The 20,036-nt window shown below is 37.8% G+C and overlaps 1 protein-coding gene across 1 annotated transcript in view; it reads right to left on the reverse strand.

Moving 5' to 3' along the window:
- The window catches only part of Jak2 (Janus kinase 2), a 64,080-nt gene that overhangs the window by 14,882 nt on the left and 29,162 nt on the right, over positions 1–20,036 (reverse strand). Inside the window, exons 7-16 of the mRNA XM_055613862.1 lie at positions 15,112–15,433; positions 14,282–14,401; positions 12,646–12,803; positions 10,942–11,053; positions 9,112–9,298; positions 8,137–8,264; positions 5,404–5,538; positions 1,699–1,786; positions 897–1,024; positions 84–222 (exon numbers count right to left, since the gene is read on the reverse strand). Of these exons, the coding sequence (XP_055469837.1) occupies positions 84–222; positions 897–1,024; positions 1,699–1,786; positions 5,404–5,538; positions 8,137–8,264; positions 9,112–9,298; positions 10,942–11,053; positions 12,646–12,803; positions 14,282–14,401; positions 15,112–15,433 (1,517 nt within the window). The remainder of the gene's footprint in view (positions 1–83; positions 223–896; positions 1,025–1,698; positions 1,787–5,403; positions 5,539–8,136; positions 8,265–9,111; positions 9,299–10,941; positions 11,054–12,645; positions 12,804–14,281; positions 14,402–15,111; positions 15,434–20,036) is intronic.

Here is a 20,036-nt window from a genome sequence, read left to right on the forward strand (position 1 = left end):
GTTAAAAGAAAATGTATATGATTTTTTAGGGTACCACTGAAACAAAACTTAAGAGAGCTGAATGCAGTTGGTGCCGAACTTACTGTCCTTCGGTAGAACTGTAATGCTAATGCCAGGATCACTAAGTTTGATGAAAGGTGGATTCCCTGTTTTCCTGTCTTCTTCTCTGATAAGCAGGATATTTTTGGCACATACATTCCCATGAATAAGGGCTTTTTCTTCCTATTAAAGTTAAATGGATATGCATTCAAATATCAATACACAAAAATGTGTGCATATAATATGCCAACGCTTCAACATAGATTTAAAGACAAAAAGACAGCATAGTAAATATTGATTTGAACATTCTTTGAGACAATAAAGGAAGTCTTCAATTTCTTATTTTAACTGACGCAATAATTTATGCCCACAATGAAATGAGCATTGCTTTTCAAAGGAGACTACAAATGAGAAGCACTTCCAGGTGGTAACAGACATTCGGAAAGACTATTCCAGGTCAGCACACGAGGAACTGGTAGGCACTCGGGCATTCTGCACCTCTGTCAATACTGCTTTCTCCCTAACACTGTTCAATTGCCCATGAACACACGGGTACTTTCTGCTATCACAGCAGCACAATATGCTTCTATAAATCTTTGGTTGTTTTCTAAACCCAGGTGAAATCAAATATGGATGTCTATGGGGTAGTTCCAAGAGATTGGTGGAATTACAGCACTGCCAACTTACTATCTACATATGTCTGTAACAATACCTTTTAATACCTAATATTATTCTGAATGACTCAACATTCACTCCAAAATTTACTTCTGGTTGCCAGATTAAAATAATGATATTACTTTCACAAAACAAAAAGACAACTTTTAGTTTTTTAAAAAAGAAATACAGAAATTACTTACTAGAAAATGCATGGCCCAAGCCAACTGTTTAGCCACTCCAAGTTTCCATAATATATTTATAGAATTTTTGTTTTTTTTCAGGTATGTGTCCAATGATCCAAATTTTACAAACTCTTGAACCAGAATGTCTGCATTAAAATATAGGTAATAATAAAACTCAAGTATACATCCAGTTAAAAATGTATAATTCAAAATTTCAAAATACTTAACATTATTTGTGGGTACAACGAACTTAAAGAAATTTAATGGATACACGACATTATACTTTTGCTTTTAGCCTGTTCACAACAGTAAGAGGTAGGGCTCTAGACAACTTATACCTAACACACAATTTTAAATATATTATACAATGTAATATGCATACTCCAGCATAACTGGGGAACCTACCTAGTGCCAATATTCAGTCACTTCAATCAGTTTCATTAATAACTCAGTCTCTCATTTATATGCTTTGTTTTCGTAACTTCAAGTAAGTTTGTACTGAAAGGGCCAGTTGCCTCAGTGCTGCACGAGCCGCCCATAGTCTGTACTGTTATGTGCACACACAAGCTTGCATTTGTTTCCTGTAATACTCCGTGCATCACTTGGGCATTAAACAAGACATATTAACTGTATTTGGCATTTTAGCTTCAAACACCAGTTTCCTATTTCACAAGATAGAATTGGACAGTCCCACAATGCTGTCAAGTTCAACAACATTTGTAATTCCAGGCCTTTCCTGATACCTACTGTGGTCCTAATGAATAAGGATTCTCTGAGACAGGTATGACATTGACAAAGGAAAGCTGGAAGTTTTACTTACTCTCATCTCCACAGACACATACTCCATAATTCAAAACCAAATGCTTGTGAGAAAGCTGACTCATCATGCTTGCCGCTTCAAAGAAAGACTAAGAGGGGAAGGGGGAAATAAGAAATGTAAAAAAAAATTCTGTACAGTGATATCCGTAAGTATGCATAATTATGAGAAATATGCTTTGTCCTACTGTCACTCAGGCAATAAAATATTTTTAGTATAGTACCTTTTTCAAGCTTTTGTTTTTTGTTTTTCAAAACAGGGTTTCTCTGTGTACCCTAGCTGACCTGCAACTTGCTCTGTAGACGAGACTGGCCTTGAACTCACAGAGATCTGCCTGCCTGTCTCCCAAGTGCTGGGATTAAAGGCATGCGCCACCACCACCCTGCTCAAGCTTATTTAGTAGATGAAACTGTGGTGGAGTTCCCATGGAACTAATGAAGCTCCAAGTATCTATGTTAAAAGGGAGCAGCCTCAGTACAGGCAAAGATTTAATAACATATATTAATATATATGCCTATAACATAACACTGAAAGTAATTAGTATATTAACAAGTAACTTTAAAAATCCTATTAATTTGAGGCTGGGATGAAGGCTCAGTGGTTATCAGCACTAGCTGCTCTTCTAGAAGACCTGAATTTGCCTCCCAGCATCCACATGGCCATTAACCAACTTCAGTTCCAAGGAATCCTATACTCTCTTCTGACTTCCACAGACACTAGGCATACATATGGTGTACAGACACACATGTATTCAAAACATCCATGTACATAAAGTAAAAAATCAAGTAATTAGGAAAATAAACAGCTAAATAAACCCGAAGAATAAATTTCACAGAAAAATATTAAAATTCTAAAATCTTCCGTAGTTTTATCATCAGCAGTCATAGATGCTCCTTAACAATAAAAACCACAATTTTGATAGAACTCTGAATGATGAAGGAACTCTATCTAGCAAGTCCAAATGCAGCATCAGGCCAGTCAGTTTTCATACGTGCATTTCTGTCAGGTTCTTTCTATGTCTAATCATTACTTAATAGCCAATGTCATTTGACCCTGCTCTGCATTGATTTTTTTTTTCCTTACTCATTTCTTTGTTCTTTTAATTTTTCTTCTCTCAAAGAACCTGGTCTGGTTTGGTTTGCAGATCTGTGTACTTCAGCCTCCTAGGAGACAGGCCCTTTTACTTTATCATCTTCGCAGTTTACCTTTTGCCAAAATGCCCTCAACCCTCCTTTTCTACTTCTACTCCCACTTCAAAACCCTTCCTCTTCCCAGTACCATCCACTAGTCTTCGGGTGGTTTAATTTTCTTTCCACTTGTACCCATGATAGCTAACGTGTCAAACACACAGTACTATCAACGTCCCTTTCCTTCTTACAATGACTAGTGCTGAAGGGAGACTGCTTACAGGACTCCACATCCTACTACAGAGACATCTACATCCAGACACACTGTTGCTATACTCAAAACAGCAAGGAAATGGGATCAGCCTAGATGCCTGTTAACTGAGAAATGGAACAATGAAAATGTAATACATATACACAATGAAATATTATTTGGTCATAAAGAAAAGTGAAATTATTAAGTTTGAAGGAAAATAGATGGAACTGGGAAAAAAACCGTATTAAGTAAGTATTAAGTAAGGTATTAAGTAAGATATTAAGTATTAAGTAAAGTATTAAGTAAGGTAACTCCAACCTAAAAGACAACTATCATGTTTTATTTGAATCCTACCTTCTAATTTTTATGCATGTGTCTTTACATGTATGTATAAAGTCCAAATAGTAGCAAGGAGTTCATGAGAGGGAAAAAAGAAATCTTTAAGAGGAAGAGGGGCTAACAGAATATATAGATATAAAAATAGAAGAGGAAACTCCAGAGATGAAAAGATTGAAAGACTAAGGAGAGGAGTACAGTCAGAGGAAGAGGAGGGGAATGTTTGAAAATTCTTAAGTAAATCAGATAATCTGTAAGCTAATAAAAATAAAATAAAAACTCTAGGAATCTGAAGAGCGGGATCTTGTGCATGTAGACGAAGCTGTTGCCAAAAGCCACAGGTTGTTTCGTGGTAATCCGGTGCCAGAGTGGGCTAGCTCCCTATGCATGGTTGGCCAGTGAGGCCTGAGGCCCTGAAAATAACGTAGGCAATTAACACTGCTATTGGCTGTGCAATAACTATTAGACTATAAGAGTCTGCAGCTGAAGATGCCACACACCTTAGTGACAAGACATTGACAAATCATGCCAGAACTGAGCTGGAAGCTCCCTTCCTGCTAGTTTGCTCCCACAGTGTTGGCTGTTAGGGCAAAACTATCATCAACAGTCTCAACTATGGATCCTGTATGCAACAGTGCCAATCAGCCAGACAAGATATGTCTAACAGCACGACAGGGACACGTGTTTCATAGGGTGACAGATTGCTTTCTGATTCAATTTGGACCTGCTTAACTGGAGGAATTAATGTCTGGTACTGTAAACCTGGCCAAAAGTTTGTGACTGGGGAGGTCACAGGCCTGAGTGGTGAAGCTACTGCTACTGTTCTGTTAAATGAACATGATAGCCCCAAGAAACTGCCCTGAAAATAACTGTTTCTGCCCTTAGACTAGTGTTGTTGTCAGCTTTGATCTTGAGAATCTCCATTCCACAGTGGTCAGCAGTGACCACAAAGACTGATAACTAGTCAAAGCACTGAGAATAAGTGACTCTCAAATTCTCAGCCGTAAATAAGACGTCCATTTCACCGCTCTGTCATTGCTTGACTAAGAAATGCCCTCTACATGGTTATGTATCTAAACACTTGGATTCTGGCTGGTGCTGCTGCTTGGGACGACTATGGGACCTTTAGGGGGTGGAGCTTTGACAGGAGCTTTGAGTTCATGGAGGTGGACTTTGAAGGCTTTGCCCACATGTCCTGTTCTTATTGCACCCCCACCAGTACTTGGATGAAAATATTATCAACCAGCCTTCTCCTGTCACCATGCCATGCTGTCTGCTAGGACAGACTCATCCTTTTGTAATTGTAAGTAAAAATAAATTCCTTTATAATTTGCTTTTGGTTGTAGTGTTTATGACAGCAATGGAAAAGTAATATACCCTACAAGGACCACTGTAGGAGAAATAATGTGAAGACAGGAGGAAGGGTGGTAGAGAACCCTGACTTCTAGGCTTGACATGATGTTGCACTCTTGAACTCAAAGCATTGTGTTTACTTGACCTGAAACACACAAGATGAAGCCTTTCAGTACTCTTCTGGAGTGAGGAGGAGCTCATTCGGCCTACCACTGCCTAAGAATTTACTGGTTGACAGGGGATAGAGACATACTTCTTTAATTTTGAAGCCACTGGTAAGGTGACTATATTCCTGCAAACAAACTCTCACCCAGGCTCATGTAAGCAAACCTACCGAAACTCATTAGGTCACATAACACATACTCAAAGACATAAAAGCTGAACAGGGCTTAGTTGGAAAGAGAAAGAGGATCATTGGGAGCGGGGACAGGAGAAGGCAAAAGAGACTGAATGCTTGAAATATATTCCACATGTGCATAAATTATTTTATAATGAAACGTACTTTATGTATAATTAGTATGTGCAATAAAAGCATTAAATTTTTATAATTTTGAAGTCTCACATGCATATAATATGGTTATGGACACATATCTTTACATAGTATAAGAATATATATAAAGGAGACAATAAACTACATACCTCTGAATAGTTTCTATGTGCTTTATCCAGAACTTTCAAAAGAACTTCTGTTTCATGAAGCTGACCATAGTCTCCGACTTCTCTTCTTATACCTTTAAAAATTTTTGTAAAAGTACCTTGGCCAAGACTTTCATTCTTTAAAAGAAAAAAAAAAAAAAGGTAAGTGGGAAGTGAGTAAAGACAGATGAAGGAATTAGAAAATGTATCCAATGACAAAATATTTTTTTAAATAATAAACATTTCAGTTATAAACTGAACCTAAATTTGAGGAATGAAATTATCTATTTTTCTTTAAATAACAGTTTAAAAAACCCAAGGATTAAGAAATAAAAAACATTTTGACTCTATCTTACTTTCACATCTCCTGCAATGGCTACAATTATTGCACCTTTCAGAGTCAGTGTTTGCCCAAGTTTGTTTACAAGTGATCCCTTTTCTTCAGCGTTCCTCCTAGCGCTGTATGAGGGTGTGTGTGCGGAGGCAGGATGCCTGACGTGCTCCTCACCGCTCACCACTGTTTGGCCCCCCAGAGGCTCTATAACCCTTTGTGCTTCTCTTCTCTTGGGTGTTCTCACGCCCTACACTTCTCTTTCTTTTCACTATGTGGCCCAGGCTGCCCTTGAACTCGGTACACCTTGGACTCTTCATATAATAAGCAATGATACATTTTCCTGTATAATTGTTTTGATTAATAAGTGAATAAATACGTGACAGCACCAAAGCATGAAAGAAACTAGGTGTACATCAGGCAATAGCTACCACCACTAACATTTATCATGCATCCTTCCAGAGCAACTGCTGGAAACCTGCATTCTGAAGCAATGCTGCCTGTGTTCAAGTACAAGCTCTACTATGTAGTACCCCTCTAACACTCAAGCTCCCTGGCTACTCTGGCTTCTGTTAGATGTCAAAACTAATGCCTTACCACCCTGCCATTCCTCTTCCTCTCCAATTCCGCCCTCTCTCTCTCTCTCTCTCTCTCTGCCTCTCTCTCTGCCTCTCTCTTCCCCGGCTGGCCTCTCACTTTCTGAGGCTGAGGCTGGCCAGGAATTCACTATTGCATCCCAAGCTGCCTCAAACTACCTACCCCTGCCCTCCTGAGGACAGGAGCGATGGGCATAGGCCAATATATTTAATTTAAAAACCCTGAGGTTTGCTGTTAAACTTGAGGTGCTGTGACTAAAGTCAGGACTCTGTACATAGCACAGTTCCTTATCAGAGAGCCACATCAGCTCTGCCCTCTAATTCACCCCCTCCCACTGCAGTGCTGAGGAATAATCTGCTTTTTAAAATGTCTATCAACGTAGCGGCAAGCACAAGAGTAGATTTTTCATATGTACTCCTTTTTCCCTGGATTTTTACTTTTTAAGTAAAGCATCTTTTTTTTTAAAAAGATTTATTTATTGATTATGTATACAATGTTCTTCCTGCAGGGCAGAGGAGGGCACCATATCTTATTATAAGGTTGTGAGCCACCATGTGGTTGCTGGGAATTGAACTCAGGACCTATGGAAGAGCAGCCAGTATTCTTAACCTCTGAGCCATCTCTCCAGCCCAAGTAATGCATTTTAAATGTTTTCATTTTAGTGTTTTCAACTCCTTTTTAAAGATACCAACATTTTATGGTCTCTACTTGAAATTTATATGAAATTATTAGAAGTTTAATTCGATGTTTATTTGGTTTGGTTTATTTGGTTATTGACCTTTACTTAATCCTGGATAATTTCACTGAATATTTCAATTTCTTAATTAAAACCTCATGCTTGGAGTGGTTTTATCTATGGGAATCCTGGACAGCCTGAGTTACGAGAACATTTCTCTTTCTTTGCTTCCTTTTTGGTTGTTTTGGGTTTTTCTTTTTTAAGACAAGGTCTCATATAGCCTAGATTAGCCTTCCACTCTATATGTGGCTAAGAATGGCCTGGAACTCCTGATGTGCCTGCTTCTCTCCCCCAAGTTCTGGAATTCTATTCCCTAATCAGAGTGTTTTTCAAAAAGTCTGCAAGTGTTTCTCCGAAGCATCTTTGGTATTGTCTTTAACTCACTGGCTTAGTGTTTCTCAGATCACATAAGTAACTTAACAAAGCCTAAATGCAAAAAACTTAGCAACTCTTTTTTTTCTCACTAAGTCAATTAAAACAGACAATATTAATGTTCTCCTCTCGCTAGTAGGTAAAAGTTCACATTCTATACACTGGACGCATACCCTTGCAGGCCCTCGCTCTATTCAGAGGTTAGTCTCGCTCTTCATTCCTGCCCTTAAACAAACCCAGGATCAAGCCCTCTGCTTTTCACTATGATAAAAGGACTAACACCAGCCCTCTCCTGGAATACATCGTAGTCAAAACATCACCTCTTGCATCCTATTTTCTTTTCAGTTCTTTAAAGATAATCTACCAAATTCTCCTCACTGGTTTGTGCATGTCGGAACTAAGACAGGTTCTTTTGTAGAAGATCTTTAACTTTTAAAATTTCCAAAGGAACATTTAAAATTTCTGAAAAGAGACTAAAGCTCCATTAATTAATTTGCTAATTTCTGCTATAAGATTGGCATATCTTCTGATATTTATGAATTTTAAAAATTGAATAAATATATGAATCTTAAAATTCAAGTAATGTTTTATAATGCTATATTAGAATATGTCAAACATAACATGATAACAGGTAAAAAAATTAAAAGACATTGCTTTAAAAGGACAGAAAGAAGACAATTGTCAAGACTTAATGGCTTACAAATATCAAATCTTCATTACTGATTTTGTGAAACACCATTTGGTTCACATTATTATGCCTCTGTAAAGTTGGTGAGATCTGAACATCAGAAATACCATTTGTTCTGAAGACCAGGAGGTTCGATTTATCTGGGGGAAAAACACAACATATCTCCGTTTCACATATGGATGAGTCTGTATATAATCAAAGCATACCGGAGTTATGAACTGCTCAGCACATAAGTGACATGAGTGTGATCTCTGTATAAGGAACTCTAAATAGCTGCTTAGTGATTTCAGGAGTTTTCTTTTTCAACTCTATTGATATACTCTTACCAGCTAAGAAACACATTTAAACTTACAATCACTTTTTTTTGCATGCAAAAATTATTTTATTTTTTAAAATTTGATTATTTTATTAATTAGTTTGTATCCCACCTGTAGCCCCCTTCCTCCTCCCCTCCCAATCCCATACTCTCTTCTTCTTTTCCTCCCAAGCCCCTCCCCAAGTCCACTGATAAGGGAGGTCCTCCTCCCCTTCCTTCTGACCCTAGCCTATCAGGTCTCATCAGGAGTGGCTGCTTTGTCTTCCTCTGTGGCCTGGTAAGGCTGCTCCCCATGAGGGGAAGGTGATCTGAGAATTTTAAAGAAGTTATTCTAAGAGATTTCCAATCTTGCTATTGTATTTTAAAAACAAGAAACTAAAATCCTTAAAACATATGAAAGTATTAACTTAAAACACACAGGAATTTGGTAGTAAAATTTGAAAGTTCGGAATTTTGGACGTGAATTGCTCACAAGTTCCAAGCAATTATCTTTAAAATAGCATCTTAAAACGTAGCTTCCAGTCACTTACAGGCTGTGTATACCAAAGCACACTAGAAAAACGAACTTGCTTTCCTCCAACACTGCCTTTTGCCTACTTCTTCTCTTCCAATCACCACCGCCACATGCAGCCCATGCCTAGCACTCTAAAGTAACCGGAGAGTTCCGTTACCTTTGGGCTTCGGGGGACAGCACTTGGTGAACTGGAAGATGATGCTGTCTGAGCGCACAGTTTCCATCTGGTAGCAATTCAAAAGGTCCTTAAGACTACTGAAGTTCCTCTTAGTCCCACTGAGGTTGTACTCTGCATTCTCATTCTTTGTAATCAAACAGTGTTTATATTCAATGACATTTTCTCGCTATGTAAGTTTAGTTATAAAAATAAGGAGAGAAAAATAATCACAATGGTAATCGTGCAGATTATTCAGCCAAAAGGAAATCATAAAAACACCCAGCAGAATATTTAGACGTTTAAGATCTAAATCCTAAAGCACTCTCTCAGGAAGGCATCTAATCGCAGTGCTGTGCCCTCCAGAAGAGTTCAGTAACAGATTTCACAGAAGGGATCAGAAGTGACACCACCATCTGCCACAGCTTGCCCTTGTCTAACACTGGGCAACACACTGGCCTCTGAAGCTCTCTGCTGGCTCCACCTCTGTCCTGCCCAGCAACACACAGCCCACTGTGACTGTACCCATTCCTTAATCCACTTCAGTGAGTACTTTATTGGTGAGGCCCTACCTAACAGGATTAACTCTGGTCCACAAGGAAAAAAAATAGGCATTCCATTGTTTACTATTTTATTTTTATAATTATCTCTAATATGTCTTATGTAATGTCTTATGTAATAAACTATGAACTACTTTGTTCAGCTTAACAATTTGACCTGATTTTAATTACTTTATTCATCCTACTTTGAGTCACTGATAAAATATCTGTTAATCCTTCAAGGCAATCTCATGGTTTTTTGTATTCTAAAAGACCTCTCTGAATAAATAAGATCTTTTTTTGATATTGGCTGTTTCGTCTATACTAATCACAAGGCTTTATTGAGTATTTTTAGTATACTTTAAAATTCATTTTCCAATAAGTTTCTGAAACATAGGCTTATGTAATATGTTCTCTAATTCCTAATAAGGATTCTCTAATAATATCATATGTATTAGGCACATGTGATAATTAGAAAATACATTAGAGGATATCCTAGTTCTCTAATAATATCGTATATGATAAATAAAGATTTGTGCATCTTGAGTTGCTGATCTGACGTAACAGTCCTACGCTATGAGAAGAGCTCTGAAGCTGGCCTCGTCAGTTGATGGAATAGTAAAAGAGATGCTCCTGCATGTTTACACAATTCCTCTTCTACATGTGCTGAGCACAACAGAACTGCTTTTAGTAAAACTACTGAACATATGTACTTTCTGCATTTTCAAAAAGTAAAATAAATCTGAATGCTGCTACAAATCCTCTCAAGACTTAGACCATGTGGTTGCCTTACACATGTTTTCTAGATACACAATCTTGAATGAGATCCAAGTTCATATGCATTTAACAGTGAGGGTCTGTGCACTCTCACATTTAAACACACAATACTAGCTAGAAGTACCATCAATCACGTTCCTGTTGCGCTGCTTTGTTCCAGTTAGTAACATTTCTAGTAATCAGAAATGTTTTCACTTCTTTTCCTCTACAAGATTTGGTAAATGTGCTGGTTTTTTGTGACCTGACTTGAGTAGACTTGGTGAAATACGACTTGACGCATGGTAAATACTCAAACATCAAAAAATAAATAAAATGAATGTCAGATAAAAAGACACTAGAGTCATTTATACATTATAGTAACTGTGGATTGTTTATTTTGTCAAATATTAAGGTATGCTAAGCATTATTATGCCAGTTACCATATCAAGAACTATAGTTCTGAGTATTAAAAATGAAATACTTCATGATGGAGAAATACAGATTATACAAATGTTGCTAATAAATGTGACACACTTACCTCAACAGCAAAGGTCAGAAAATACTTGTTAAAGTCCTTCGGGCTACATCGAAGTACATACAGTCCGGTCTGGTTGCCCGCCTTTCTTAGTTTACTAATGGCAAAATCCATCCTGGGAGTGAAGCAATAGTGTGAATGTGGCGTGCGTGTGTGACTATGACAAAGGCTACAATTTTCAGAAGACCCTACTATAGATAGTTACACATTTTTTCAAGAGGAGAAATCAGTCATCAAGGAATTTTGTAATGAGCTCAGACCAATTCAAGGGATAATTATATTATTTTTAAGACACCATAAAACACTAAAACCACAAAGAAAATTCATTCATTTTAATCTTCTGCTTTCTAATTACAAAATTAATTAATTAAAAACATACTTCGATAGAACTTCATTTCACAGTGACGACAGTATATTATAAAATATTTCTCATGTCTCCTCTGCTGCAGCAGTACTAATACAAAATTATCTTTCTGTATATAAAACATAAGAAATATAGCAGAAGACCCGCGGTTACTGAAAAATACTAGTCTTAAAATTTGCTATGTGCAAAAATATATATATATATATTACTATGTGCATAAAATTTAAAGATTCAGCACTTGAAAGCAAGATGTAACGTACATGAAAATCGTAAAGTCTGCAGAGGTGTGAGTCCTATGGTAGCTTCCTGGTCAGGTGTTATTAATTGAAACAACCAAGAGTCACCTGGGAACAGGGAGCCTCAGGCAAGACTGGCCTGTGGCCATGCCTGGGATATTATCCTGACTGGTAACTGATGTGGGAGGGTGCAGCCTACTCAGTGTGGTGCTTTCCTTAGGCAGGTGTGCCTGGTTTGTCTAAGAAGGCAAGCTGTGCGTAAGCAAGGAGAGCAGGCCAGGAAGCAGGGTTTCCTTGTGGTTTCTGCTTCCCTCTCTACTTCCTCATGATGCACTGTGGCCTGAAGTGTAAGCCAATAAAAACCCTTTTCACCTCAAGTTCCCTCTCTGCTCAGCAACAGAAAGCAAATTAGAACAGTAATTCTTAGCCCTGGGTAGGCATATAAAGGTGAAGAAATTAAAATAGAATTAAATATAAAATCCAAACTATATTTAATTAGAATGTCCAAACACCGAACCTTTTCAGCACTGTGGAAAGTTCCCCTGCACCGTTCTGACCTAGAAACATAGGTATATACAAATTTTGTGTTTAAGCTTCAGCAGAGGTTAGACTACTCAAAAATAATGTCAAGTTTCAAATTTAGCACTATGATTCCTTACCAGTATTTCAAAGTTAATAAATCATAAACAGGAGGGGGTTTTGTTTGCTTTCAGGGCCAGTGACTGAACACTGAGTACAGCCCTAGGCAGAAACTACTTTGTACTATTTTGGATGTGCAGCGGGTCACACCATGAATGTGAACCTTCAGGTAAGGGCTGACTGTGCGACTGTGCAACATTTCCCTCTGAAAAATGAATCTCTCTGGAGACCAGGACCACGTGGAGTGCCTTCCTGTCCAACTCTCTCTCTTCTCAGGGAACCAGAAGCTGTCACTGGCTGGCCCGAAAGCTCTCAGGATGTGCCTGTCTCTGTGCCCAGGGTTAGAGTCACAGGCATACAGCGATGTCCAGCTTTTCACATGAGTGCCTGGAATGCAAACTCGGGACCTTACGCTTGCCGACTGAGCCAGTTCCCTAGAACTGCACTTTTAAATTCAGCATTACTCACGAAATTGGGCCATGGCAGTTGCTGTGTATGTTTTCAAGCACGGAGGGAGGTGCGACCTCTTTACAGAGGTAATGGTGCGCATCTGCAGTTAGTCGGTAGTACCCGTCAATCAGGGACACAAACGACAAGGCTTCTTTCAATGAGCTAAGTTCTATTTCCTAATCAGAAAATAAAAGGAAACCACGTAATTAAAACCAGTTAAGTGCAAAGGTTAGAAGTCTCCACACTCTACTGCAGGTTAGTTTCCTCTACGTTGTTCAAGCATCTCTTCTAACTTCCAGTTAGCCAGCCCCATCTGATGGGTCCTTCCGTCTGACACTGCAGACCCTCCCAAACACAGCTCAGCTGCCTCCCAGCTAGTCACTCACCATCCATAACTTAATGACCTTCAGTGACCCCGATAGACTCAATTAGAAGTCTACCCTATATAAAGGCTGAGATTAATTATAAATACGAACATTTATTTTCATATTCTGCTCAGGCTAAAATACATGTGCTAGAAACTAAAATGTTAGGATATGAAATTATGCTGTGATTTTTATTAAATCTATATGAACATATATTCAGCCAAAAATGTGCTACTTTATCTAATGGAAAAGCACGTACTCATATTAAAAACTACTTATTTTCCATATATCAAAATAATCATTGTGATTGAATAATTTAAAAATAAAGCCCCATTTATGGCAGTACGAAAATGTATTATGCTGAGTAAAACTTAACCAAAAAAAAAATGAAAATGATCTTTAGAAGTTTTAAAATATTCTTGCACAATGTAACATAGTACCTAAATACACAGAAAATAAACTATGTTCTTGGGTAAGGAAATCCAAAATGATAAAAATACCTCCTAAACTAGGCACAATGGCACATGCCTTTAATCTCAGCACTCAGGAGGTAGAGGCAGAGGCAGGCACATCTCTGTGAATTTGAGGCCAGCTTCATTTACAGAAAGAGTTCCAGGATAATCAAAGCTACATAGTGAGACCTTGCCTCATAAAACACAAAAACAAAAGTAAGTAAAAACAAAAATTCCAAATTAATTTCTAAATTGCCATGATCTCCAGGAGACTACCAACAGGTACAACAGTTGATACAAATAGAAAAACAAGACAAATATAGGATTCAGAACACCAATGGATTCAACATAAGAAAATAATGATGATTCCAAGGCTACTACTATTATATTATTAATATAGAACATACTAATATATTATTAGTGTTAAGATAGGCTATACTAATATATTAATATTAATCTAGGATAATTAATATTATCCTATAACATAGGATAATGTGTCTCCTCCTGCCTGCCCACCTTTCATCCAATCCCACATACTGCTTAAAGTCTAAACAAGAAGGAATTAAGTACAACTCAGACTTAGCAAAAGAGAGTAGGAGTGACTGGGCTTTTAATTATAAAAATGAGTGAAAATGTAGTACGCATAAATATCTGTAAAAAGACAGTGTTCACAGTGAGACAAAAGTCTGCATTCAAAAAAACATTTGCTCTCGTAGTATTTTTTTAGAGCATACTTATAACTATAACCAAAATACCTAAGTAACTTTAGTACTAAGACTTTAAAGTACTTCGAAAATTCTAAAGTGTAACCATTACTAATGCATAATACAAACTTACCAAAATTTTACCATCTTGCTTATGGACAGTTACAATTCTACTTTCATTTGAGCATTCCTGGTTTGCTTGTTTAATACTGACATCAATGATATCAGGAAAATCACAATATAACTGTAAATCCTGTAATCAAGAGCATTTAGAAAGTTACAGTGCCATTTCAAACAAGGCTTGAGAAGGTGATGATAGTCACTTAAAATTCTTTAAATGGATACTAATAATAATGTGTAGGCATTAGATTAATTACTTCGCTTAAATATGATTCCTAAGACTACGTTTAAGTATCTTGTTTTGACTTAAAACAAGTCAAACATTGAGAACATTTTTTTTAGAACTTAACCCAATTAATATTAAAAAGAACAATAGTCAGAAAACTGAAGAATTATCAACTGTGGTAAAAGAATATGATAACATTAAATCTCTCAAACCATTTATGAGTGATACATGTGAACAAATTTAAATGTTGCAATGCAAGTATAATAAACTTAATTATATTATCAAACTCAATTAAAGTTTTTCATTTAATTAGCTTTATGATTATACTTCAATTTCAATAATAGTGAAAGGATAAAGGTAACAAAGTTAACTTAAAACCACAAAGAGAGTGCAATCCTTTATGGAACTCTAAGAACGTCATTACTAATTATTTTGTCACAAAAATTAAAACATTTAATAAAATTGTGATACAAACTATAGTTACAACTTTGATGGCTTTACACAAATAAAATTTCTTAGTGGAGAAAGTAAAGAATATATTGAAATAACAAATTATTTTGCTTTTATGGCATTCTACTTAATATAACAAAGAACAAGAATGTATCATTAAGGATTACCTGTTCTGTCAGAGTCTCACTTTCCTTATGTCTCCCTCTTGACCACTGAATTCCACCGTTTCCAGTTATTATAATGGTTGCAAAAATCTCCTCACCTGAAGAACCTCTTGCAGATTCTTTTACTTCAAATTGCTCTGTGTAGAAGGCAGACTGCAGGGTTTCCAGGTTTATAAGATACTTAAGTTTCAGGTTTCTAGCAGTGGCTTTACATTGGCTGAACTGCTGAATGAATCTGCGAAATCTGTACCTTATTCGCTTCCGTGTTAAAATATGATAGTCTTGGATCTTTGCTCGAACACACTTGGGTAAGAATGTCTTGTAGCTAGGAATACCGAGGACATGGAAAATAAAGCAAAACAAAATTGGGAGATTAGTTCCTACGTTTCTTTACAATAAGCATGTTTGACATAACCACCATCTGATATATATCTGATAAATATCAGATATATAATAAATGTGAAAATGTGTATTATTTGAAACACTCTGAGTGACAACAGAGTTTAGAATATGCCATATTAATTTTCTTCCCCTAGTGAAATGAGTGCTCAGTCTAGATACTAATGGAGTCTCTAAAGGTTTTTAGATGCCTGAGATGATTTATAAGTTTTGACACTTATTGCTCTGTGCTACAAACATTTCCTATAATGCTATACTCCAAATTTTATCTGAATTCTGGCAACAGCCATATTTGGTTAGACATTGCTTGTTATATGAACATACTTTAATGTCTGCATTATTTTGTGAGCTTACCTTCAATAATTCCTAATAATTTCTTTCTAATCAAAACAATTCCTTTTGGAAATGCTGTGATTCTTCCATATTTTCATTTCTATGTACAATGCCCTTGAGAAGATAGCTTTGTTTCTAAAGTACAGCTAAATAAAATCCCTACGCCTTGCCAAGCTAGTCTTTATTCCTAGTCTTTATTCCTAACTGGCTAGCTCTTACTTACTCCAGGAAAGTTTCTGGTATTTGTCCTAGAGAGGAGTTAGGAGTTCCACCCTCTGTTCTCCGAATATTGTGAGTGCCACTTCATAATATCACCTACAAGACCCTGGGCCAGTGAAATTCTAGGGCTGTCTTAGGAGGACTGCCCATTATTTTAAAGGATTCTTAATTGACTTAATTTAAATAGTCATTAAAATTCCCAGTTATGTAATTTTATAATTAAATGTTGTATTAAAGACGTAGGCAATAAACACTAAAAACTCTTAACAATTATTCTTAAACTGCTACATGGGTTTACCACTGTCTGTGCCTTTGAGGATGCTTACACTTATCAAATGGGAGTGGTGAAGAGTGGCCAGCTCCTCATTCCGCATTCAGTGCATCATGTTGCTATCTTGAAATTGGCCTTGATGGGGCATATTATAGATATACCATGAACATGAGCCAAGATTTTTAAATTCAGACTTTTCTTGTACTTTTTAGAACTGGTGTTAGCAGTGTATCATCGCTTATAATTTTTCCCACTTCACACAAGACCCCTTTTGGAGCTCTCAAAGTTGTGAGGTCAAGCAGCCACACTTGCTGGAAAAAGATATTTTACAGGACAACTGGGTTATGGTCTAGGTTCCTAATTACCAGTTTCCAATAGGATCCATCAAGCACTCACTTTTTCTTTCCTTTCTTATTTGTTTGTTTGTTTGTTTATTATTAATTACAGTTTATTCACTTTGTATCCCAGCTGTAGCTCCCTCCTTCTTCTCCCCCTCTGGCCCTCCCCGAGTCCACTAATAGGGAAGGTCCTCCTCCCCTTCTATCTGACCCTAGTCTATCAGGTCTCATCAGGACTGGCTGCAGTGTCTTCCTCTGTGGCCTGGCAAGGCTGCCCCCACCTCAGGGGGAGGTGATCAAAGAGCTAGCCATTGAGTTCAAGTCATAGACAGCCCCTGTTCCCCTTACTAGGAAACCCACTTGGACACTAAGCTGTCATGTTCTGTGCAGGGGTTCTAGGTTATCTCCATGCATGTCCTTGTTTGGAGCATCAGTCTCAGAAAAGACCCCGGGGCCCAATCTGGTGCTTTCTCAGAAAATTAGGAATAGTGCTACCTCAAGATCCAACTATAACCACTCCTAGACATATATCCAAAATATGGTCAAGTATACAACAAGAATATTTGCTCAACCATGTTCATAGCAGCTTTATTCATAATAACCAGAATGTACAAACAACCCAGATGTCCCTCATAGCCAAACCTTGGGCAGTATACAGGGAATCTTATGAAAGAAGTGGGAGATAGTAAGACTTCGAGAGGACAGGAGCTCCACAAGGACCCCAACAGAGCCTAAAAGTCCAGGCACAGGGGTCTTTTCTGAAATTGATACTCCAGCCAAGGACCACTCATGGAGATGGCCTGGAACCGCTGCAGAGAGGTAGCCTATGGCAGTTCAGTATCCAAGTGGCCTCCATAGTAATGGGGACAGGGACTGTCTCTGACATGAACTGATTGGCCTGCTGTTTGAACCCCTGCCCCCGAAGGGGGAGCAGCCTTACCAGGCCACAGAAGAAGACAATGCAGCCACTCCTGATGAGACCAGATAGACTACGATCAGAGGGAGGGGGAGGAGGACCTCCCTTTTCAGTGGACTGGGAGAGGGACATGGGTGGGAAAGAGGGAGGGTGGGATTGGGAGGGGAAGAGGGAGGGAGGTAGAGGGGGGATACAAAGTGAATAAACTGTAGTTAATAAAAATTTAACTCAAAAAAGAAAAGGCAACCCATTATTTTGTACAGTTAATAAACACTAATAAAAACTGAAAAGTGATAAAAATGTGGATAGCTTTATAGCCTCATTGTGTGAGTGGGTTGAAGAGAATCAAGAGAATAATTATATACCACTAGGCACAGTGACACATGCCTAAAGTCCTAGCACTGGGGAAGTATGGGTAGGAGGGCCACAAGGGTAAGGTCTTTTTTGTCTACATAGTGACTTTAAAACCATCTTAAGATCTTATCTCAAGAAACCAAATAATAATTATTATTTATTGGGTTTAGGACACTACCTAATACATGAAGGAAAACCATAGATAGCATGACCTCAAGAAACCACGATCTTATCAGGAACATGTGCCAAACTTTGTTAAGATCATGTTCTCAAAAAAGGGGGTATCCTCTCAAGGAAAAAAAAAAAAAAAGTCTAGCAATAGCTTTATGGTTACAGCATTCATTTTCAGTGGCTCAAAGCTTTTGTTTAACTGCTTCCTTCAATTTCTTCTGTTTCTATCAACAACTTCTAAGGTAGTCTTCCTTCAAGTTTGTACCACTATTACCTGGAACATAGCCAAGTGTTCAATAATAATACTGAGTAAGTGAAGAGATAACTAATATGTAAAGCTAGTATCTAAGAGTACCTGAAGCATTTAAAATTTTATATTTATTTTTGCATGATGTTCATGTTTTGCCTGCATGCACATGTGTGTGCCATGTATGTCTCTGTTGGATCCCCGGGAACTGGGGTTGTGGATGGCTGTGCACCACCATTTGAGTGCTGGGACTCAAACCTGCGCCCTTTGCAAGAGCTTCATTACCGAGCCACGTCTCCAGCCCTCTGTTTATATTTTTTAAGATTTATTTATTTGTATATGCTTGTGTGTCTGTATGCCATGTGAGTGCAACTGCCAAAAGTCCAGAACAGCATGTTAGATCCTCAGGAGCTGGAGTTACAAAGAGTTGTCATCTTGACAGGAGACGCTAGGATACAAACTTGGGTTCTACACAGGAGGGTACTCATGCTAACCCACTGAGCCTTCTCCCTTCCGTTTTAATAACAACCACACTCTCGGTGGGAAGTAGAATTTTTTTGTTTTCCCTTAGATTTAATCACTTAGATTTCTAAGTAAGTTCCTGAAATTAGACTTTTACAGCCTACTTCCTGTGTCAATGCCTAACAAGACATCTAAAAACAATGCAAGAATACTACAGACCAAGGAAGAAAACAAAAAAGCTGATCTACAAACTAGGTATGGGACTGCTCTGAGGTCATCCAGCAAGAAGGACTTACTGGGAGGGAGTGTGACCGCTTCACATCCTCAGGCTTAATTAAGTATGTAATATTTTATTAAGTATGTAATATGGAAATACATGATAACATGTATACATGTATGTGGATTTTTAGGTAGACATTTTTAGCCACTAGGGCTGTTCTGTAAGAGTTGATGATTCTCAAAATGCCGTATGCAGGAAGTATCAAGAACTCGGAGTTCAGATCACTTGTATAAACTTCACTGTGCGGGCTTCCCCTCACACTCAGAATCTAAAACTTCCAGATTATATGCCAGACAGAAATCTGATATGTGTAAATTATGAACCATAATTTGAAAAATATTGCTTCAGATCATTTGCACAATATAAGAACTAGCCACAGAATATTATCCCTTCAAGCATTTCTTCCATTTTTTCTGAACTTACCTAGTTTTTTTTCAGAACAAGTAAATGAAATAATGAACACCTGTGATATTCGGTACTACAAAAACTCGACTCCTTTCCACAGTGTATGCCCACGATTTTCACAGTTCACCCCCACAATTCTTTTTTAATTTCCGAATGTGCGCAGTACAGGCAAGAGGGCACACCTGGGTGTGCTGGTTTCCTGCCATGCATCCTCAAGGGGAGGCCAGAAGGCAAGGTGTTTTTATCACTTCCCACCTAGTTCATTTTTAATTTAAAATGTTTTATGAGTCTACGTACTCTGGTGTTTTGCCTGCACATATATCTGTGCAGTACATGCAGGAAGTGCCCACAAAGGCCAGAAGGGAGCATCAGAGAGCCTTGAACTAGGGTTAAAATTGGTTGTGAGCGACTATGTGGGCAATCAAACGTGGGTCCACTGGGAAAGGACCCAGTGTTCATAACCGCTGAGCCATGTCTCCAGACCCCATTTTAAAATGTTATCTAATAGTATTGTAGGTATGTGGGGCCACTGC

The sequence above is a fragment of the Psammomys obesus genome, unplaced genomic scaffold (assembly GCF_907164565.1).
Source record: "Psammomys obesus unplaced genomic scaffold, mPsaObe1.curated_primary_1811, whole genome shotgun sequence".
Lineage (NCBI taxonomy): Eukaryota > Metazoa > Chordata > Mammalia > Rodentia > Muridae > Psammomys > Psammomys obesus.